Source organism: Centruroides sculpturatus, unplaced genomic scaffold (assembly GCF_000671375.1).
Source record: "Centruroides sculpturatus isolate CEXI.00-Female unplaced genomic scaffold, Cexi_2.0 scaffold170, whole genome shotgun sequence".
Taxonomy (NCBI): Eukaryota; Metazoa; Arthropoda; class Arachnida; order Scorpiones; family Buthidae; genus Centruroides; species Centruroides sculpturatus.
Genome location: NW_019384413.1, coordinates 222,570 through 247,105, shown reverse-complemented (window position 1 = coordinate 247,105; position 24,536 = coordinate 222,570). Strand labels below are relative to the sequence as shown.

Here is a 24,536-nt window from a genome sequence, read left to right as displayed (position 1 = left end):
TCTATTTCTGTATTATTTGAAGAGTTGTTATAAACCAGAAAAAATAATGAATGTTTTCTAAATAAACGTTCCCAAAATTAAAAAAAAAAATAGAACGAGAAGCTCTTAATAAGTGTTTAAATTTTAAGAATAAAATGTAGAAAAGACGCGGATGTCACTGACAAATACCAATATATTTTCAAAGTTTTTAAATAGAATTAATTAGCTATTCGGTATTTTTTTTTATTTTATTAAATTTCGGAGTTTTGGAAGAAAATTTTTATTTTATTTTATTTATACCCTTAAATTGTTATTCATTTTTAAACTGAATTTCCTATTATTAATTTTTCTTGTTCAATTTTAGTGATTTATTTATTTATTGTGGTATTCCAATGAAACATAAAACATTTCTATTAGGAATTTCGTTATATATGTGTGAGGCTCTGGACAGGTCCGAACCCTCACTAAAATTCGCGTTAAAATAATTGTTTTAGAGAAAATAATATAGTAGTTAGAAATAGATTTTATTTTATGAAAACGCGACGCTAACTTTTAAACAATAGAAGAATGTAAGTCCGTCGACCATTTCCGGTTGGAGATCGAATTAAACTTCGATTTTGACCTCTCCCGCGCCCCCGAAAGGTTTCGAATTGTCATCAGGTGACGAGGAGAGATCAATCGGAAAGGGGAATCTGAGAGAAAACAGATAAAACCCCGGAAATTCGAGGACGCGACGGTTTCTTCTCCCGAAAGTTCCAAGTGACGGATCTGTTGTTGTTGTGTGTGTGTCTCGCACCCATCTTCGTCTCCATCTCCCGACCTCGGATCGACATCTTTCCATCAACGGAATTCGACCGCATCGTCCCGGAGTCATCGAGACGTGATGGAATGGTTCATTCGCGAACAAGGGACACTACTTCAAAATGGGACGATCTTGGAAAGGGGAGGAAGACCCAGAGGCCACAGCCGCCGCAGAACTACCAAGATCGCGGACATCTTGTAAGCTTCCTTCGTGTTTAATAAACGGTTGTGTTGTTTGTAAACGAAGCATCAATCTCTGACTCAACTGCTTCCACATATCGTTGATTGTTACCGCTCGGCAATCCAAACGGCAAGGGAGACGACGACGACATATATCGCCTATTGTCGTTCGTCGAGTTTTTTAAATTCCCCCCCTCGGCCCCTACATATGTATGTACAGGTACAGGGTGTTTCACATAAGATGTTACAACTCAGAAAATATGCATCTAATAGAAAAATCTACGCGAATAAAAGTTTAATATCTTTGACTGGTTTTTAATTCCGTAAAAATAAAACCTGGCCAATCCTCCTCCGTGGGGCAGGAAAGACAACTTCAAAATTTCAACTCCAATAACACGGTAATAGATTTTTTTTCCTGACTTCACACTGTGGACCGGCCACTTTTCACAAGTTCATTATGGGTTCAGCCAAACCCACAGTGGTGGTGAGGGACAGGGTCCGATATATCCGGAGAGACCACCCAACCCCGAAAAATTCCTGGCGAGTTATCGACCCGCCTGGATTTGAGCCCAGGTCCCCTAGAGCAGGGGGCTGCCACCTAGACCGCTCGGGCATCTGGCCTCGGTAATAGATATGTGAAAGTTCTATAATACCGGCTTACTGTCGCTTCTGCCAGCTGATGTGATATTAGGTCATATATTGATGTAATATTCGGTATTCGGCCGAATAGGCCGAATATCGAATAGTAACCGAATATTCGTTACATCACTACTCTATAGTGCTCTCCATTGACGATAACATTCTGGCATTATCTTTAAAGAAATATGGGCCAATGATTCCACCAGCCCATAAAGCACACCAAACAGTGACTTTTAATGGCGTAAGTCTATTCAGGGTGAAATGGCAAAACGTACTGACCACAAATCAACTGTCAACTGTCAATTGACAGTCACTAAATTTAAATTGAATTAGAAACAGTGTTGACAATTCAAAAACCAAACCTCTGGCAACACTGTTTCGTCGGTATGTTTAAACACTAGTGGCATAAAATTATCTTTTAAATAAAGCCAATACCATGGCCATTAACATTATTTACCTGTTTTATTTCATTTTAAATTTGTATATCTCTAAAAAAACACCCTTTAGTTGCAGAATACCCATTTGGAATTGAATGGTTTAATAAAAAATACGTAAAAGAGACTAAAAATGTCTTCACTTTCGCCATGTCCAATCACCAGGAACAACAGTCCTTCACAGCAGAGCCTTGGACATGGCGAAAGTGAAGCCATTTTTAGTCTCTTTTATGTATTTTTTTTTATTAAAGTGTAAATTCGCCAGCCCTTTTTTTTTACAAATTAATGGTTTAATTTTTATCAAAATTGTTTAATGATGAAATTATATGAAATGAATCGGCCTACACTCTGGATAATACGATTCTGAATCATGGCAATTTTTATATACAGTGCAGTTGATGACACCATTACGACAGCTCACATTTTTGCAGTACAAAACAAGTCTACACAAAAAATCAAACGAATACAACAACAAAGAAAGGCTCAAAGTAAAGACCGTGGTGGACTTATTACATACCAGACAACTATTAACATGTTAATCCAAATTATGAAGCATATGATACAAGAAAGAATTAGTCGTGAAGTTAAGATCTTAAGCAAAATATTATTCTATTCAAGTTGACTCAACACAGAATAATTCAGTCACATCCATTCATACTCTAAGAATTATTAAAGTGTAAAATAAGTTAAACTAAACTATAACTTCTTACTTAAATATATCAGTACAATCAGTCAATAACAACTCGCATAAAACTCAAAAACTTAAGATTAATACAAGTAAACAGTCGAAATATTGTCTATATATTCTTAATATCACTAACCTTTGATTAATTTTAACTTGTTTGCAGACAAAAAACGTATAGACGATAAAATTTATCCGTGAAGCTCTCCTTCCAATCTTGCTAACACGTTGTTTGGAAGAATAATGGCGGCTTAAAGTCATGTGATTACAAACTGCTAATAGAAAAGCGTTACTTATATAGCCACTCTCTCATTACAGGCTCTCTAGTATGAAATCAACGACAACAATACCTGTTTGATAGGAAAGTTAGTGCAATTTTTTTCTTCGTTGTTCTATCAGTTTTCATTAAAGTAAACCTGACAAAAAGCACAAAATAATTTGAAAATTTCAACATCCGTGAGCAAATTTGAGAGGACACGCGTGCTTACTTAAATTTAAAAAATATCGAATAACAAAGTTTACACTTAAAATTGTGAAATTTTTTACAGAGGATACCCAAAACCGCGTTAGAACGAAACCTGAAATCGTGTTGTACGGGGGATATTCCCAATTTTCAAACCGTGTTGTAGGAGCGAAACCGTGTTGTAGGAGGGATACCCGTACTTATATAGTTTTCACATTACTTTACATTTACATTACATTTCACATTGCATTATTTTCGACTCCTCCACGCAGGGGTGTACTATGCGCTACCCGACACAGTAATTAAATGGATATAATATTTAATTTACTGTATATCCATTTTTGTATAAAATTTGTATTTTTATTATTTATAAAATTTTTTGCCAAAAGATGGCGCTACATGTAAAGCCAGTAAATCAAGTTTATAAACATAAGGTCAGGACACTAATGTTCCCTGTGGAGCCGCCATTTTGGATCCTTAGTTCCAAGGTTATTGTATAGATTTCATGCTATCTACGTGCTGTAAACTGCACGTTCCTTCGAGTTAGAGCCACAGAATTCCTTTTATAATTTCAAATAGAGTATTTTTTCATTTAGAAGTTACTCTTGACTAAGTAGGTTTCAAAATAAAAAGCAGTCAATGGTACGTTTAAAACAGAAAAACAAAAACCCAACTGATGAAGGATATTGACGAACCCAAAATGCACATATTAGGTTAATAAAGAAATCCCTTAGTCAACTTTCAAATTAAATAACTGGTTTGATAAGTCCTTTCAAACAGTAGAAGAACAATACTAATTTGCCTATTGTTATTTAAGGGTTAACATGTCTATATTATAGTAATAAGTATTAAAACTTTATCACGAAAAAGGATATTTTAAAAAATTACTTTCACACACTTTCAATTTTTACTTAGAAGTGGATTAACTTTTGTCTTTTTATGATAAATAATTATAAAAATATAAATAAATATGCAGCCAAATCAAATTCATATAGCCCATAAAGTAGCCAATGCGCCAAATGATATTTTTTTTACGCCAAACTAAAAAGAAGTTGCCAAATTTGGCGCAAAGTAGCCAAGTCTGGCAGATCTGACGCGTAGTTCGAACTTCGAAGCATCATTCGAACTCTGAAGCGATTTTTTTGTCAAATTTAACGTTCGATGTACGAGGTACGAATGTATTCCTGTGTAACTAGTTTCTTTTATTCATTTAATTAATTAAAAACATTATGCCAAGAAGTGATCCATGACCTTCGTATGACTGGAAAATGGATCTATGAAGCAAAAACGGTTAAAATCCCAGGTCTAGTAAATGTATTATCAAAGAATGATAATATAGCTTCAATCACAATATTTCTATCATGATTAAAACCATTAATATGAATTATTGTTTCTTCGTGTGAGTTTTAATCCAATAATTTAATGAATATAAAGCATAGATCATGATTATGAATGATTGCAATGTTTCATTTTTATCTATTTTATGTTAATTATAAAAAGACACTATCATCAAATTTGTAACATGACTTACACAAATAAATTTTAATTGCAAGTTAAAATTTATTTGCATAAAACAAGCCAAAAAACTTTAACAATGAAGATTTATGTATTTGTGGAATGCATTCATCATAAATTTCAATATACTTTTACAGTATAATTGATCTTAATTTATGCAAATATTTATTTACATAAAAACTCAAGAAATGCTATTTCATATAAATCTGCATCTTTTTGTAAGATAAAGAATAAAAATCATTACATCCTCAACAATAAATTCAAATCTTAAAATAATTTTGTTTAAAAAAATGTTTTCAAGAATAGTTTAGAAATTATAAAATTATATAACAGATATTACACTGGTATAAAATAAAAATCAAAAGCATAATTTTGCACTTTTGAAGTTGCTTTAAACAGGAATAAAGGAATTTACAATCTTTTTTGTCTATAAATCTTTCTAACATTATATTTAATTTGACAACACCTTATACTGATAAGAAATAAAAGTAAACTAAATATAGAATGAATAAAAATTCAAATTAAGTTATTTTTTATTAAACATTAATCAAAAATCAAAATTATATATGATGAATCAAGTCATTACAGAAATATAAAAGATTAATAATTTTAATAAATTTATTACAGTTGTTATAAAAAATTCACAAATAATTATATAGTTTAAGAAGAAAATTTTTCACTTTTATTAATTAGAAAATCTAATGTAATAAAATTCCAAAGCTGTGATCAATAAACTTGCACAGTTATTATAAATGCCTTTACATTCCTTTAAATCGAAACATTTTAGCTAAAATTCAAAATTAAATTTGTTTTAAAATAAATAATTTAGTCATTTAAATGTATGTTTACAGAAATCGAACATCTTAAATTTTTTGAAGTCTTGTTTATTTCTTTCTCATCATATTTAATTTGCTGTTAGTAAAATGAAAAATGTCTCTAAAAATATTTTAAATTAAAAATGCTTTGAGAAAAAACATATTCATTTGAATGAGTGTGTTTATTCATTTATTTTTTATTATGAAATTAGCAAAGATAAATAGATATATAAATATGTTTTCACTTAATCTTTTTCTAAAAATATGATCAATACTGATAAATATGAAATTACAAGAACTGTAGTTACTAACTGTCTACAAAAAACCTTTATCAGTGTTGTGTTCGTTACAATAACAGGCACACCATCGCCTTGACGGTGTACATTAGCGACCCTGAAATTCAGGCGGACTTCCCGAACACCAAATTAATCAGACAGGCATTTCAAATTGATCACAACTTCACCTGGAGGCCTGAGAGATCTATAAAGCCAACGTTGGGGGCACCTGTATCAACTTTAAAGACAAAGAGATGATCATGCAGGTATGGAGCTATCTATCTATTCGAGGAACTCAAATGGGGACAAGTGGAGGGGTGAAATGTGATACGTGCAATATTTACATCTTGGACGACATCGTTCTAATGGTCAAGGAGAGACAACACTTAGTCAGCTCCTGAAGAATACCTCTGTGGAGATCGAAAACGTTAGTGGATAGATATTATAACGAACACAACACTGATAAAGGTTTTTTTGTGGACAGTTATTACTCAACACAGTGTTACAGTTAGAAGACTGCAGTTATTATATCATAGACAATTTCATCTACATTATCTAATTTCCTAATATATATTTTTCTTTTTTACCTTGCATAATGTAAGTTGTTCTGGCTGTCTCAACACTTTTTAAACAAATTCTTATAAAACTTTCTTCTCATTTCCTATAAAGCATTTTACATTTATTTTAAATGATCTTCACATTACTGTTAAGTTTCTTCTATAGCAACTAATGATTTAGTTGAATGAAATTTAACTATTCATATAAATCTAAAACTTTTATAATGAAAAAGTACAAATATCATTAAAAATTACAATGAACTAACTGTTAATTTTAATTAAAAAATAATGGAAACTGTTAATTTATTCTTGTTTTCTTTAATTAGAAATGCTATTTATCTTTCTAAAAAGTTACAGCTTTATGTGAACTATATCCATTTTTTTTTTTCAAACAGTATAAGTTTNCATAAATTTAACAAACTCTGGCATCTTAGTCAGTTTAATAATTCAGCTAGTCAGATATGTAATTTGATAATTAATCAATACAAAGAAATCATTTTTATATAGATTGTTAATAACTTTTATTAAAAAAACAAAAAAAATGTGTAATTTATTGCAAAGCAAGTTCTCTGTATAGATTTATTAATTAATATTACATACCGTACATGCATATTTTCATGCTCACAATCTAAAAAGGGTGAGCAGAAGGCAAAAGTAGACTACAATCCTACAAATCATCCATTCAGCAACTTTCTCCACATCTTCCTGTCCAACACACTAATGCCTCTTCTAGCATACTATACATTCTCTTTCTGACTCAACACCTTATGTTTTTTTCAGATAATCATTCACTTGTTCCAACAAAGACTTTCTAAGCCTTTCCCTTTTCACCTTTTCCATCTGAACTCCTTCAACAATTCTCCTTTCATTCTCTCAGATATATTAATATAGTTTTTGTAATAAGCTTAAAAAGTTTTCTTAAATTTTATTGTGTATTATAATTGCTATCCTCTAATCACTTTAATTCTTATAAGTTGATTTTTCTCACAGCAAACAGTCTTGGTTAAATGACGAATGATTTTATTGTGACATATTTAAAACACTTACAACAAATGCATTTTGGGCTAATGTTACGTTTTAGCCCCTCTTCAGTGCTATTTAAGAAACAAAATTACAATAAATCATGACATAATATTACAACAAATTGTTGTAAGTGTTTTAAATATGTCACAATAAAATCATTCGTCATTTAACCAAGACTGTTTGCTGTGAAAAAAAATCAACCTATAAGAATTAAAGTGATTAGCAATATTAATACAGCACCCCTACAAATAAGAAGAATTGTGTATTATAAGTTTATACTTCTATTTGTAAACTAATAATAATCTTTTTTTTTAACAGATACAGTATTGGTAGCAGACCTGTATATAAAGACCGTGGTGGACTTATTACATACCAGACAACTATTAACATGTTAATCCAAATTATGAAGCATATGATACAAGAAAGAATTAGTCGTGAAGTTAAGATCTTAAGCAAAATATTATTCTATTCAAGTTGACTCAACACAGAATAATTCAGTCACATCCATTCATACTCTAAGAATTATTAAAGTGTAAAATAAGTTAAACTAAACTATAACTTCTTACTTAAATATATCAGTACAATCAGTCAATAACAACTCGCATAAAACTCAAAAACTTAAGATTAATACAAGTAAACAGTCGAAATATTGTCTATATATTCTTAATATCACTAACCTTTGATTAATTTTAACTTGTTTGCAGACAAAAAACGTATAGACGATAAAATTTATCCGTGAAGCTCTCCTTCCAATCTTGCTAACACGTTGTTTGGAAGAATAATGGCGGCTTAAAGTCATGTGATTACAAACTGCTAATAGAAAAGCGTTACTAATATAGCCACTCTCTCATTACAGGCTCTCTAGTATGAAATCAACGACAACAATACCTGTTTGATAGGAAAGTTAGTGCAATTTTTTTCTTCGTTGTTCTATCAGTTTTCATTAAAGTAAACCTGACAAAAAGCACAAAATAATTTGAAAATTTCAACATCCGTGAGCAAATTTGAGAGGACACGCGTGCTTACTTAAATTTAAAAAATATCGAATAACAAAGTTTACACTTAAAATTGTGAAATTTTTTACAGAGGATACCCAAAACCGCGTTAGAACGAAACCTGAAATCGTGTTGTACGGGGGATATTCCCAATTTTCAAACCGTGTTGTAGGAGCGAAACCGTGTTGTAGGAGGGATACCCGTACTTATATAGTTTTCACATTACTTTACATTTACATTACATTTCACATTGCATTATTTTCGACTCCTCCACGCAGGGGTGTACTATGCGCTACCCGACACAGTAATTAAATGAATATAATATTTGTAATTTACTGTATATTCATTTTTGTATAAAATTTTGTATTTTTATTATTTTTTAAATTTTTTGCCAATAGATGGCGCTACACGTAAAGCCAGTAAATCAAGTTTATAAACACAAAGTCAGGACACCAATGTTCCCTGTGGAGCCGCCATTTTGGATCCTTAGTTCCAAGGTTATTGTATAAATTTCATGCTATCTACGTGCTGTAAATTGCACGTTACTTCGAGTTCGAGCCACAGAATTTCTTTTATAATTTCAAATAGAGTATATTTTCATTTAGAAGTTACTCTTGACTAAGTAGGTTTCAAAATAAAAAGCAGTCAATGGTACGTTTAAAACAGAAAAACAAAAACCCAACTGATGAAGGATATTGACGAACCCAAAATGCACATATTAGGTTAATAAAGAAATCCCTTAGTCAACTTTCAAATTAAATAACTGTGGTTTGATAAGTCCTTTCAAACAGTAGAAGAACAATACTAATTTGCCTATTGTTATTTAAGGGTTAACATGTCTATATTATAGTAATAAGTATTAAAACTTTATCACGAAAAAGGATATTTTAAAAAATTACTTTCACACACTTTCAATTTTTACTTAGAAGTGGATTAACTTTTGTCTTTTTATGATAAATAATTATAAAAATATAAATAAATATGCAGCCAAATCAAATTCATATAGCCCATAAAGTAGCCAATGCGCCAAATGATATTTTTTTTTACGCCAAACTAAAAAGAAGTTGCCAAATTTGGCGCAAAGTAGCCAAGTCTGGCAGATCTGACGCGTAGTTCGAACTTCGAAGCATCATTCGAACTCTGAAGCGATTTTTTTGTCAAATTTAACGTTCGATGTACGAGGTACGAATGTATTCCTGTGTAACTAGTTTATTTTATTCATTTAATTAATTAAAAACATTATGCCAAGAAGTGGTCCATGACCTTCGTATGACTGGAAAATGGATCTATGAAGCAAAAACGGTTAAAATCCCAGGTCTAGTAAATCTATTATCAAAGAATGATAATATAGCTTCAATCACAATATTTCTATCATGATTAAAACCATTAATATGAATTATTGTTTCTTCGTGTGAGTTTTAATCCAATAATTTAATGAATATAAAGCATAGATCATGATTATGAATGATTGCAATGTTTCATTTTTATCTATTTTAAATTTATTCTACTTTCTAAAATAAAGTATAATATATTAAAATTCAGGCTTAGATAGAAAAAAATGTCAATTTTGATAGTTTGGCATAACTCTCATCTAATTTAATTAGCAATCAATAATTCATTCAGTTAAATTATGAAATAATAGGATTATATATATTATAATAATAATATTATACAATTTTTATATGTAATGTAAGTGATCATAAATTTAACAAACTCTGGCATCTTAGTCAGTTTAATAATTCAGCTAGTCAGATATGTAATTTGATAATTAATCAATACAAAGAAATCATTTTTATATAGATTGTTAATAACTTTTATTAAAAAAACAAAAAAAATGTGTAATTTATTGCAAAGCAAGTTCTCTGTATAGATTTATTAATTAATATTACATACCGTACATGCATATTTTCATGCTCACAATCTAAAAAGGGTGAGCAGAAGGCAAAAGTAGACTACAATCCTACAAATCATCCATTCAGCAACTTTCTCCACATCTTCCTGTCCAACACACTAATGCCTCTTCTAGCATACTATACATTCTCTTTCTGACTCAACACCTTATGTTTTTTTCAGATAATCATTCACTTGTTCCAACAAAGACTTTCTAAGCCTTTCCCTTTTCACCTTTTCCATCTGAACTCCTTCAACAATTCTCCTTTCATTCTCTCAGATATATTAATATAGTTTTTGTAATAAGCTTAAAAAGTTTTCTTAAATTTTATTGTGTATTATAATTGCTATCCTCTAATCACTTTAATTCTTATAAGTTGATTTTTCTCACAGCAAACAGTCTTGGTTAAATGACGAATGATTTTATTGTGACATATTTAAAACACTTACAACAAATGCATTTTGGGCTAATGTTACGTTTTAGCCCCTCTTCAGTGCTATTTAAGAAACAAAATTACAATAAATCATGACATAATATTACAACAAATTGTTGTAAGTGTTTTAAATATGTCACAATAAAATCATTCGTCATTTAACCAAGACTGTTTGCTGTGAGAAAAATCAACTTATAAGAATTAAAGTGATTAGAGGATAGCAATTATAATACACAATAAAATTTAAGAAAACTTTTTAAGCTTATTACAAAAACTATATTAATATATCTGAGAGAATGAAAGGAGAATTGTTGAAGGAGTTCAGATGGAAAAGGTGAAAAGGGAAAGGCTTAGAAAGTCTTTGTTGGAACAAGTGAATGATTATCTGAAAAAAACATAAGGTGTTGAGTCAGAAAGAGAATGTATAGTATGCTAGAAGAGGCATTAGTGTGTTGGACAGGAAGATGTGGAGAAAGTTGCTGAATGGATGATTTGTAGGATTGTAGTCTACTTTTGCCTTCTGCTCACCCTTTTTAGATTGNAAGTCATGCAAGAGCCCTTGCTGCTTTTTAATAAATGAATAAATTATAATAATAAGGAAATGAAAGGTTATTTGATATAATGTTATTGAATGTAGCATATTATTTACTCCATTATAATGTATATTTAACATTATTTTCAAAATATACATTAATATATTTGCATTTATTAGATATAATATGTTATGATAAACTTTTAATAAATAAATAATAAGTGTATTGTTTAATATAAGTATTTCCATCCAAAGAAGCTAAGTTGAGACAAAAATATCTTTGGCCATGAGAGAATCAAAATTCATATTTTTTTAAATTGGTTCTCATCTAGTGTCAGTATATCTTTCTGTCATTGTTTCATCTATAAATTTATGTATATATTTTATACTTGTATTTTATATTTATACTTAAGATATAGAATATATTACAAAAGATTATATAAATTAATAAGTTGTAATTTATTGTTATTAATTCATAAATTTTACATAAATAATAATTTGCTTAGAATTCAATTATAGTACTCTATAATATTTTTAGAGTAGAAGAATTGAAGTTATAATAATAATATAATTAAAAGATATTTTTCTTTTATTCAGACAGTGAATACCAAATTCCTGAAGCAGTAGTTTTAGAATCTTTTGACAAAAAGAATATTGATTATATTTTGTATAACTTTGAAAACAGAAGAAAGAAATTAGATCCTTTTCCTTTTGAAAATATCTTATTTAATAATAAAGATGATTTATTGACAGATTATTTTATGTGAGTAAACAGAATTTTAATTATTATTATTAATTCATTCATCATAATATTACTTTAGAAAAACATTTAACATTTTTATACAAGATCTGTTTTGAGTAATACACAATTTCTTTACATGATATAGTTAACAATTACAAAGAGAAACAATAAAATACTGTATTTTCATGTGGATAAATTCAATAGCAATATATAATCTACAAGTTTAAAAAAATTTCTAGAATCAAAATAAAATCTTCATATAATCATTGCCAGTGTATACAATACATTTCAAAAGTGACATTAAAAACAAGGCATTTAACATTATATAGTTGAGAATGTACTGTCTCAAAGATTCAGTTTTTCTACAGTATTTGTTTTTAGAGAGGGGCAAATAACACTTTTCTTAAATCAGAATACCCTGTATATTTAATTAACTTAATCACTGTAGCTACAGCAAGTATTTTTTTTATAATAGTAATTTTTAAAAATTTTTATGTATTCAATATTTGGTAAGGAAATTTATTTCTCTGAATGAAAATCTTCTTTTTTTTTTTTTTTAATATTCATTTACAAAAGGCAAAATTGAAAGTATTAAAAATATTTTAAAATTTGCATCTATTAGGAAAAAATTAAAATATTGTAGTTACTTTAATAGTTTATATTTAAAAGAATATTTTTAATGATTTAAGTTCGTACTGTGTTGTGTGTTAAATAAAATATACTGTATATATTTATAAAGCATACGTCTAACGTATTTATGTATCTAGATTGTTCATGCTGATAGTTAAACTGTTTCATATCACACAAAAGCTGTATAAAATGATGTTAAAAAGCTAACAAATTATTTTATATGTTGTGATGAATATAAATGCATTACTAATAACTCTTTATTTTTTATTAACATAATCTAAACAAAAATTATTTGTTATGTAGTGACCTAGCAAACATATATTACTTGGTTCTAAGTGTCTTTTCCCACTTTTAATTGCTGGTAGTTGTCTTGTATCTTGTAAACAATATTATAAAGACCTATAAGAAGTAAAATTAATAGTAAATGCAATGATAAAATTAGTTTGCATATTAAAAGTTTTCAAATATTCAATCTATTTTGCAGTTTTATAAGAGCAGTGTCATTTTATTTTCATGGCTGCTATAAAATATAACATAGGAAAGTGTGGTGAGAAAGGCAAAACACCTGGGAGTCAAATTTTAATTCCCCTGGTGCTTTGCATTTCTCGGAATTTTGAACTCCACTAATCCAAAAATGCAAAAAACAATCCTTACAAAATTCTGTGTGTAGTGATAGCATTTTGCATTATATCTCAGGTCTAAATAAAACAAAAATTTTGAAACTTGGCAGATTCATTTATAAACACTGTACCAGTATGGAGCATTGATGCTATTAAATTTGATAGTTAAAGGAACCAAGTCAAGTTAAAGCCAAGGAGCTGGAGAGATAGAGAGGAATTGTGTCATATCTTATATGGATTCAACTTAATGAAAGTTTAACTCATTATTAGCATTTATTGATACAATTACTTTAAAAAGTCACTCCTACTTTCCAAAAATAAGCCTGCGTAATCATAAATAATAAAAACTTCTTTTTAATAAATCTCATAACAGACTGCATCATACAGTTAATTAATTTATAAAATTAGTTGTGTGGTGAAAGTCATGCAAGAGCCCTTGCTGCTTTTTAATAAATGAATAAATTATAATAATAAGGAAATGAAAGGTTATTTGATATAATGTTATTGAATGTAGCATATTATTTACTCCATTATAATGTATATTTAACATTATTTTCAAAATATACATTAATATATTTGCATTTATTAGATATAATATGTTATGATAAACTTTTAATAAATAAATAATAAGTGTATTGTTTAATATAAGTATTTCCATCCAAAGAAGCTAAGTTGAGACAAAAATATCTTTGGCCATGAGAGAATCAAAATTCATATTTTTTTAAATTGGTTCTCATCTAGTGTCAGTATATCTTTCTGTCATTGTTTCATCTATAAATTTATGTATATATTTTATACTTGTATTTTATATTTATACTTAAGATATAGAATATATTACAAAAGATTATATAAATTAATAAGTTGTAATTTATTGTTATTAATTCATAAATTTTACATAAATAATAATTTGCTTAGAATTCAATTATAGTACTCTATAATATTTTTAGAGTAGAAGAATTGAAGTTATAATAATAATATAATTAAAAGATATTTTTCTTTTATTCAGACAGTGAATACCAAATTCCTGAAGCAGTAGTTTTAGAATCTTTTGACAAAAAGAATATTGATTATATTTTGTATAACTTTGAAAACAGAAGAAAGAAATTAGATCCTTTTCCTTTTGAAAATATCTTATTTAATAATAAAGATGATTTATTGACAGATTATTTTATGTGAGTAAACAGAATTTTAATTATTATTATTAATTCATTCATCATAATATTACTTTAGAAAAACATTTAACATTTTTATACAAGATCTGTTTTGAGTAATACACAATTTCTTTACATGATATAGTTAACAATTACAAAGAGAAACAATAAAATACTGTATTTTCATGTGGATAAATTCAATAGCAATATATAATCTACAAGTTTAAAAAAATTTCTAGAATCAAAATAAAATTTTCATATAATCATTGCCAGTGTATACAATACATTTCAAAAGTGACATTAAAAACAAGGCATTTAACATTATATAGTTGAGAATGTACTGTCTCAAAGATTCAGTTTTTCTACAGTATTTGTTTTTAGAGAGGGGCAAATAACACTTTTCTTAAATCAGAATACCCTGTATATTTAATTAACTTAATTATCTTATATAATTTATTTAGTTAATAATTTATTTAATATTCATTATTTAACTTGTTTTATTTATTTTAATATATTAATAAATTAACAAAGTAAAACAAGTTATTAAGTTTAAAGAAATGAAACACCGAGTTTTAAAGTAACTGTTGTGGGGGTACAAAATATCGTGTGAATGAATCAACACGATAAAATATAACTGCTCAACCAGGGGATAAATTTATAACAAGCGTGCTTGGTGGAAACAATGCTTATTAAGGGGAATCCACTGGACTCAATAGGGACTAGACAAGACAACCATTAAATACTATAATAATATTTCTTTAATATACTTGGGAGGATACAGTACTCCCAAGATAAAGATGAGACACAAGAATACAGAGTCCGACAAATCTAGTATATCGCGAATCGATAACAAAAATCTCCCGACAATAAATTGCTTAAGCTGACATAACAAGAATACATGGAAACATACCGACATAAATGAGGCTTCGACGATCTTTTCTTCTCTTCCACTCCGGGTAGGGAAAAGTTCCAAAGTTCTAAAAATCTCTACGGACTTGCTTGCACAGGCTCTATATCTTCATTCCTGCACTTCACTCCACTGTCCTTACTCATCTCCCGTTTTCTCCACTCTCCACTTTCCTTCACCCCTCTCCCTGAGACACACCCCGTCCATAAAACACTCACCCCTCGGTCACACACCCCTGAATTACATAACTCCTCTCCACCGAGTTAGACCCACCATGTGGCGAAAGGGGGGCAAGAACAGACGTAAGGCACACTGTTTTAGGCAATCTCAACTACAATAGATTAACAAATAATCATTTTCATTCTCATCTACTGTAGATTTTTACATAAGAAAACAAGAACTTGAAAACATTCAGGAATTAGTCTGCTTCTTTTCTTGTCTACAAATTAAACCAGAGGTGATGAAGAGCTGCTGTCTGTACATTGTGGTGGATACATGGTGATACCATTGACACAAAAAAAAAAATGAAAATTTATTTATTAAAGTTCAAAACATTATTTTTTATAACATTCCTGATGGTAAATATGACTTATTGGATCATCCATAATCCAATCATTGTGCACTTGTTAATTAATTTTTGAGTTTGTCTCCTTTTGGGTACTTTTAAATCACCACTGTGACTGTACAAATCTACATTATTGGAGGTATTTGTAGTATTTGAACTTATTTTTTGTATCAACATAATATTTGAGATCTCAAATCTTAATACTTTCTAGTATTCAAGTACTCATGGATAGTATTCACCCATTCTAACGTATTTATTTATCTATTATTATTTTTTAAGTTCTATTTTTCTTCCATTAGCAGTTCATTGTAGATGTAATTATAAAATAAGTGAAATGGAAGAAATGGTAAAAATGAAATATTTCAATGGACCTTTGCAAGACAGATTTAGGGGATGTACAGGGCACAGCTGCATCCCCTGCTGACACTTTCCCCAAGTAAAGCTGGTTATCTCAAGTGAAAAAAAATTTTGTAGGCATATTGTTTTCTTTCTGCAACCCTGTCTAAAGATTTGTGGATCCACTATTAAAACCTTGCTATACATATATCATATAACATATTCTTATTGAATAAATATGATATGTAGATGTTATGTATTTGCAACATTAATGCATTGGGGTATGGGGATATAAAAAATGGAAACAAAGGAACCTTGGTCCTTTGTCTAGCCAGTGTTTTACATGAGGAAAGTGCAATAAAGACAATTGTAAAGTGTCATGAACTTGTTCTTTTTCATAGCATTTAAGACAAAAATAGACTTTGTATTAACATATACTTGAAGTTTAAAGAGTAGTGTGATATATTTAGCCATATCCTTTAGTTTGGTGTACATTCCTTTTTTTTTTTTTTTAATATTTTGTTAATTCTTTCTGTTCTGTGGACACTAAGATGGTCTTTCTAATCATACTCATCATGGGTTCAGCTGGGCCCACAATGCCAGGTGGTGATGGATGGGGTCAGATACACCTGGGATAGACTGTCCATGAGAATTTCCTGAGGTTTCCAACCTGTGTCCCCTAATGACAGGCTGACACCTTTACTGTCTTGGCCATCCAGCCATTGTAAAAATTTGCTTCTAAAACTAATTACTACTACATTTATTTTATATACTAACTTTTCTTCTAAAGTACATAAAATTCATCTTTATTATTATAACTATTTACTAATATTTAAAAATATTTAATAATGATTAAATAACTAAAACAAGAAATATGATTTATATTTTAGTTTTGAACATAAAATTAGTACAACAAACATGAAAATTGAACAAAGAAGACTGACAAACCATGTGCAGTTGATTGAATTACCAGATGTAAGTTTTAATTTTTAAATAATTTAACTAATGAATTAAAAATAACTATAATTATTAATATTGAATTGAACTGAGATAATTCAAAGAAAAATTAAGAGGTATTGATATTATTCTTTTTCATTTTTATTTGAATTATTTTTGCATTTCTTATTAATTAGTATTGATACATTTTAATTAATGGAATTAGAAAGAATAAAGTGTATTGAAAATAAAATTGAAGAACTCTGAGAAAAAATATGATCTTTCTTTATTGTACTGATTTAAATCAATACTTTAAAAAGGAGTATGAAAATTAACTAATTTCTTCTGTTAACAACATATATAAAACATCCTGAGTTCCTCTAGAGAATGTTATGATTTCATATATTTTAAAAAGTTTTGTGTGTACATGTCTATATTTCAAACTATCTGTTTCCATTTGTTTCTATTTAGACCAATTCATTACTTAGAAGAATTTATGTGAACAGTTTCTGTGCCCAAATATATAAATATACACAATATACAAGCCTTCATATTATTATACAGACATTTACATTTTTTCAAAATATGTAATTATATATTACAGTAATTTTAATTTTGCATTGATTATGTAATTTTTTTCTTTAAATTCAACTTCAGATTCTAAAATTTATTAGATAATTTGCTATGTTTTTAGTTATTACCAGATTTTGTTGAAGGTCTTCAGAGCTTCAGTTTAGAAAATTCATCAGATTTAATGGTCTCCACTAATAAAAATAGTTTAAAAATGAATGAAGTGAATGCAAATGAAAATTTAAGAGATATATATTTTAAGTTGAATTTTAATGAATCACACATCAGTGACTGTGATATTGTTGGAATAAATATCTTTAATGAATCTACAAATGAAAATGAATCTACTACAAGTATTTGTGAAGAAAATGAAACAGGTGACATTAATGAAAAACAAGTAATAAACAAAGAATTAATTTTAAATAAAGATATAAAAGGTCCAATTGATGAAAAAATATTTCATGCTAATGAAAATCAAGAATTAGTCATATCTGATCTTATTATAAGCTTAAAAGATGATATTGATCAGGTATTATGTACTTCAAATAGCAATAAATCAAAGAGTTTAAACAAAAAATATATTAATCAAAAATCAATTATATCTGAAGGTGAGTTAGTTTGCATTTTTAAAAATTTTTCAAATTTATTTTTAATTATGTTCCTATAATCTAATACTAAATATTTTGGTAATTGATGTACTTTAAAATTTAATTTTATACAGCATATACATATATACACTTTTTTTAGTCAAACAAATATATTACAAATATTTATTTGCTTATTATAGACTATCAACTTTTTTATGACAATAAAGGAAAAGAACAAATTATTAAAATAAAAATTTCAGGTATTATATATTTCAGTATTTTTAATATAATTTATTATTATAACTTTAAGAATGGAAATGAAATTTTCATGTTTAATGACTTCATTGAATAATTAATTACTGCTTCTAGTCTTTTTTATGTTATTTTATTAATATTAGTCTATTGTGACTATAATCTACTAGGTATTTTCTAGGAAAAGGAAACTGAGCTCCAGGAATAGATTTTTCTGTTTCAGCTTGACACAGAAACACAGATATGGTAATAAGCTTTTGACATTATGTCTAAAGCAGTTTAAAATCCACAGGTATGGGGGGCCATGCATATATAATACATTGTAATAACTGACACAAAAATCAATAAATGTGTAAAACATTGTGCAGCCAGCAACCAGTTAAAACACACAAATGTGTATCCACAGGACACGTGTGTTTTGAAAAGTTAATTCTGTTACAACATTATGCATGTTAAATGCCTGTCATAAAGATCAAAATAAAAAGTTATTATAGAGATCAGTGTAAATTAACAGCAATCATAAATTTGATTGACATATAGCATGTGACAAACAAGTAACGGGCAACCCACCAATAGAGTATACATGGAGAGCTCAAATAGCTCATCGCATAGATTGAATTTCAAAATTTCAGGTTTGTCAGGCTATTAGTCTTGCCTAGTTGTACAGACTTGCAAAAAACCACGCTTAAATGGTCATGTGGCTGCTTTGAACTTTGATCACAGACAAAACACATTCTAACTTATGAAGAGCTCCACTCAATTAATAGGACTTATTAAAGTCCTATTAATTGAGTGTATTATACTGATTTAACTTGTGGATGAAATTAGAGAGATTGAACCAAGAGACTGATTCAATTTCTCTAATTTCATCCATAAGTTAAATCAATATAACAAGTCCTATTAATAGATTAATCAAAATAGACTAATATGAATTAAAGACTTTATTGAATGTTTGCCATTTATTTTAGTTTCATAATTGAAGTAAAAAAAACAAAGTTAATTGTGAAAAATTTAATATAAACACAATACTTTTTGAATATATAGAAATAAATGTAATATAGTGAGTTTTCTTTTTAATACTAGAATGCCTGACAATGGTCAATTGACCACTTTCGATGTGCATATTTTTGGTGTTTTTGGTAGTATCATTCAAAGATTTTGTGATTTTTAATCATTTTAGGGAAAGTTATTTTTGACTAGAAATCATTGTATATGGATAAAGTTTTTAAGATAATGCCAATTTTACCATTTGCACCTGCTAACAGTCAGTTAACCATTCTCTGTTTTACAACATGTTTTCATGTACTTTTAACGATAAAAGTTCACTAATTTATTGCTTATACCCCAGAAGGCATGTACAATAGCTGAAGAATGTGTGATGTTATTACACCATATGGTATTTTTTCCTTATTAGTTTATCCACCCATATTCTTCTTTCTATACTACCCTGTAGTATAACTCTTGTGTGTAATTGGTCATTATAACAATGGAAAAATCTGGATTGGTCAAGTCAAATGTTCTTTTACTTGACCAATGTCTGATAACAACACATTAAAATTAGCTTAAAATATTAAATATTCTTTTGAATTTAATTAATTGTAGTAAATCGGTACAGAGTATAACTTCTTGACAGGACTCTTGAAAATGCCATAACTTGTCTTAACAGTGACTACTATAACTACTCCATCTTCCTGGATGCAGCCTTATTAATTATTCTATTTTCCATTTGAGATGAGATTCAAACACAACTTGCAGTTTAGTCATGGTACTTTCTGGTTGAATAACAGGTTGATGTGTTATATAACACTCTTTGTGGAGATCTTTATGTTCTTTCATAAATTGAAAATATTGCATCTGCAACTCTGGAAATCCAGAGTTGCAAAAGTCTACTATTAAAATATAATCAGAGCAGTGGCTACTGGGACTATGAGATGGCTTATTCAGTTTAGTTGATAGATCCTATATGCATTATATATAATATGTTTTTGTTTTCAAAACACAAACTAGGCCTACTGTTATCTTTTGACAATTGGACTGTAGTTAATAGGCTTAGTGATGACTAGAAAAGAGAAATATATCAGTCAGAATTTTTCTATCTGTAGCCCCAATGATTTATTCCTACTATGGAACTGAGTACAATAAAAATAAGTCATGCATTCACACTGTGAAGCAATACGAAATCTTATCGTATTAATTATTAATCTATTTTAATACAGGAGGATATAAACATACTTATGATTACATTCAAAAATGTATTGAAAATTTAATAGAAGAATCATTTGAATACAGAAATGGGATGTTAATAATGAAGAAAAGAAATAGATTACTACATACAGTTGATCAATCATTTTCAAATAATGATAGCTCTTTTGATAAAATTGGATTAATAGATCCAGGTAAATAATTTTTGTTTTATCTAATTGTTTTTTTGTTATCCATCTAATAATTTTTGTATTAATTTTATTATTTTTAATTTATTATATTTTTAAGAACATGATGTGTGTTAGAAACCAAAATTCAAAGTTGTAAAAACATTTTACACTCCTCAAAAGTATGCTTACCATAATATTTTTTTCTCAAACTGGGACAATTTTGAGAAAATACTCGCAACAGAAAATTAAGCCTACTAGGATAAGTACAGTACCTATGATTCAAAAGGCTAAATAAAGTAGTTGTTAACAAAACAATGAGTTAAAAGCAATTTTTAATAACTGAACTAAACATATCTCATTATTAAGAAGTTATTAATATTTATCACTAGTGTGAACTTTTTTAAAAATCCTTTGTCACTTAAATCAGTACATTTAAAATATGACAATACATTTGAGGAAGTTCCTATTGCTTGCCTTATGTTTGCACATTTCAAGTGATTTTTAATGTTTGAATGCCCACCATGAGTTACTGAAAATTCTGAAAAGCACAGTTCATATTTCACTTGGCTGATACAATCACAGCCTTTTTTCCAATCATCAGTAAAAACATGGTTTCTTTTTGGCATTTTAGAGATTAATTGAATTTAATTTACAGTACGAAATAATCGCAAATGCCAGTCAGCAATTTGAACTCGGCTGAGATATGACATGCGCAGCAATGACGTGGCCAGTGTAAGTTTCAGTATTGCCAACTCTAATTGAAACAAAATATTTAAAAAAATGAAATAAAAATATCTGGATCTCATAAGCTACGTGCTATTATAAATTCTGTGAAAAAATAAAACATCTAAATTCACTAGGCCATATGCTATAAATTTTGGGGAAACATCTAGACAACATTAAAAATACTTAGATCTAGATATGAAATATTTAGATTGGCAACAGTGAGTGTAACAGAGGGGTAATTGCCAAATCGCCATTTTACCCCAGGCTGCACTATTTTTACTTCTTGTATATTCGGCACTTTTAAAATTTTACCAAATAACCGGGACAAAATGACAAACTGGCCAGTAACAATTACAGTAAGCCTACTCAAAAGTGAAATTGCAACATCACAAAGAAATGTGCATAGCCATATGCAAATTGTAGGACCAGTAGAGGTAACAGAGATATACAAATGATTAAGTCTGTGTATGCATCGGATATGTGGTACCCAGTTTTGGTCTATAAAGATCATCAGCCGGCTTAGTCCATAAATGCTATCAGCAATGGTTTGTGACAGCTGAACTTTTGAAGAAGTGTAGAAAATGCCTCAGAGATGACAGCAAGCTGAATACTACCAGTTAATGGCTGGGGAATGAGATCATACCTGAAAGCTAGGCAATCTTGGCTTGTTGATGCACACAGTTGTCATGCTTATTGGGGCATGATGTGAGTACCATCCAGCAATGTGTGACACAATGGATGCAAGAACATCTGCAAATACGCTGAAAATAGAGTGGTACCATAGCACTGACACAACAGAATGCACAGAACGGCAGATTTGCTGAATGGCCTGTTAGGACCCATTCGCCACAGCACATGACATTCAAAGCCACCTGTCACTGCCAACGGGTGCATCTGTGTCCACTTAAACCATTTGCATCAGGTTGCATAAAGTTGGATTGCATGCAAAGCAACCAGCAATGGGGTGCCATTAACCACTTGCCACAGGGTTGCATCTCCGACATTGTGAAGAGGTGCTTGTTACATATCTTTGTTTGTTCTTTTAATCATTTGCATATCTCTGTCACCTCTACCAGTTCTGCAATATGCATGTGGCTACATGCATTCCTTTGTGATGTTGCAATTTCACTTTTGAGTGGTGTTTATACAAGTATATCCTGAACACAAGGAAAAAATGATTATGTTAAATCAAGAAAACATCCTCAAATCAAGAAGCTATTTTATTCTAATTTCTGTAAGGTTTTCAAGAAGATTAAAAATCTCATCTTCAGCAGCCTCCAAAAGTTGAATCTCCTTGAAAACATTATGAAAATTAGAACAAAATGGTTTCATTATTTTCAGCTTTGTTGCATTTTCTTCATTTTATATATAAATTTTATTGTTCAAACTTGGTACTATTAGCAGATGTGAAAATGTGAAGGAAGTGGGAAAACTAAAGCAGATATTTACGTTAGATTGAATATTGAAATATAGACTCATATAATCTTATATTATGGTACTTATTTTCATAATTCTATGTTATAAAATACCATTTTCATTCCATTGTATTACAAATCATATAGCATCTTTTTGCTTAATGCTACAGATTGTGCAGTATTTTAGTGTGTGTTGTATTTTTTTGTAATATATCAATTCAGGAGCTAAAGTGCACTTATTATTGGCTTATTGTGAATTTTACAGCAGCACTAAGACAGAATAAAGAGGATATGCCCATTAGTGTATTGGACAAAGCAAATATAGTATACTCTTTCCAATGTAATTTACTAAAATATAGATATGTTGGAAAAACAAAAAGAAAGTTAAGGAAAATATTAACTGAACACATAAGAGCAATAAAGTATAATTATTAGTGATGTAACAAATATTTGGTTACTATTTGGTATTCGGCCTATTTGGCCTATTTTTCACTATTCGGCCGAATACCGAATACCTAAAAACAGGAGTAATAAATAACAAAAACACAGTAAATTAATCATTTTGGTATTTAGATTTAATGTTATCGAGTTAGTGTTGTTTGTTTATATTTATTTATAACTTGTAACATGCACAAAATAAAAAAGAAAATAATATTAGTCACATGTATTCACAATTTATAATTACAAAGATCAGCACACGTACAGTACACGTCTATCGTTGGAGAATCCTCGCACATCTGAGGGTCTGACCCTGCCTATCCTTCTTTTTAAGCGCTCGTCTTTGCTCTTCCCTTTCTCTTTCCTCTATCGCTCTAATCCATGTATGCCTGTGCATACATCATAATACGCGCTCACGATACTTTCGATTCGTCACTTTTCCGTCGTAGAGTTCCCATTTTACAATTACGTGACTCAGCCTGGTGATAACGGAGAAAAGAGACAGATAGGACGTCGATATAAGTCACAGTTATGATTTCACAGATTCGAGACAGCTTGATAGCCCGAACGGCCCCAGGCTTTCGCCCGTGCACGCTAAGTGACTTTCATTACAAGCATTTAGCTTTCCGAAGTCTATGACAACAATTGTTTGGCATTGACGGCCGCGAATTTCGTGCCAATAAGCTGCCTCGACTTGTTCGATTATGTTATCAACTCAATTTCATATTTATTTTCACATTTTCACTTCGCGGTCCTTCTCTGTTCTTTTTCCGTTATTTACACGTGTAGGTCATTTCATTGTTATCCACATTTGATATCATCATTTATCACATACTTCCATGACACTCTTGTCTGTCCGCTACAACTGCCAAGAATTAACGCGATTGGCGAAGCGTAGTGACAGCGGGCCGATAGAGAGCAGGATCCTTGCCATAATGCGGTTTGCGCGCCAATTTTCGTACGTGCGTTAATCGAGCCGAATAGTTTGGCCGAATATTCGGCTATTCGGCCACGCTCCTGGCCACGCTCCTGGCCGAATATTCGGTATTCAGCCTGAGGCCGAATATACTATTCG

General features: G+C 29.5%; 1 protein-coding gene across 1 annotated transcript in view; it reads left to right on the top strand.

The window, feature by feature from the left end:
- Nucleotides 1-24,536, top strand: part of LOC111619071 — a 54,630-nt gene that overhangs the window by 7,848 nt on the left and 22,246 nt on the right. The window contains exons 4-9 of the mRNA XM_023360718.1: nucleotides 7,682-7,797; nucleotides 14,213-14,378; nucleotides 17,056-17,140; nucleotides 17,796-18,279; nucleotides 18,459-18,518; nucleotides 20,727-20,906. Coding sequence (XP_023216486.1) covers nucleotides 7,682-7,797; nucleotides 14,213-14,378; nucleotides 17,056-17,140; nucleotides 17,796-18,279; nucleotides 18,459-18,518; nucleotides 20,727-20,906 — 1,091 coding nt within the window. The remainder of the gene's footprint in view (nucleotides 1-7,681; nucleotides 7,798-14,212; nucleotides 14,379-17,055; nucleotides 17,141-17,795; nucleotides 18,280-18,458; nucleotides 18,519-20,726; nucleotides 20,907-24,536) is intronic.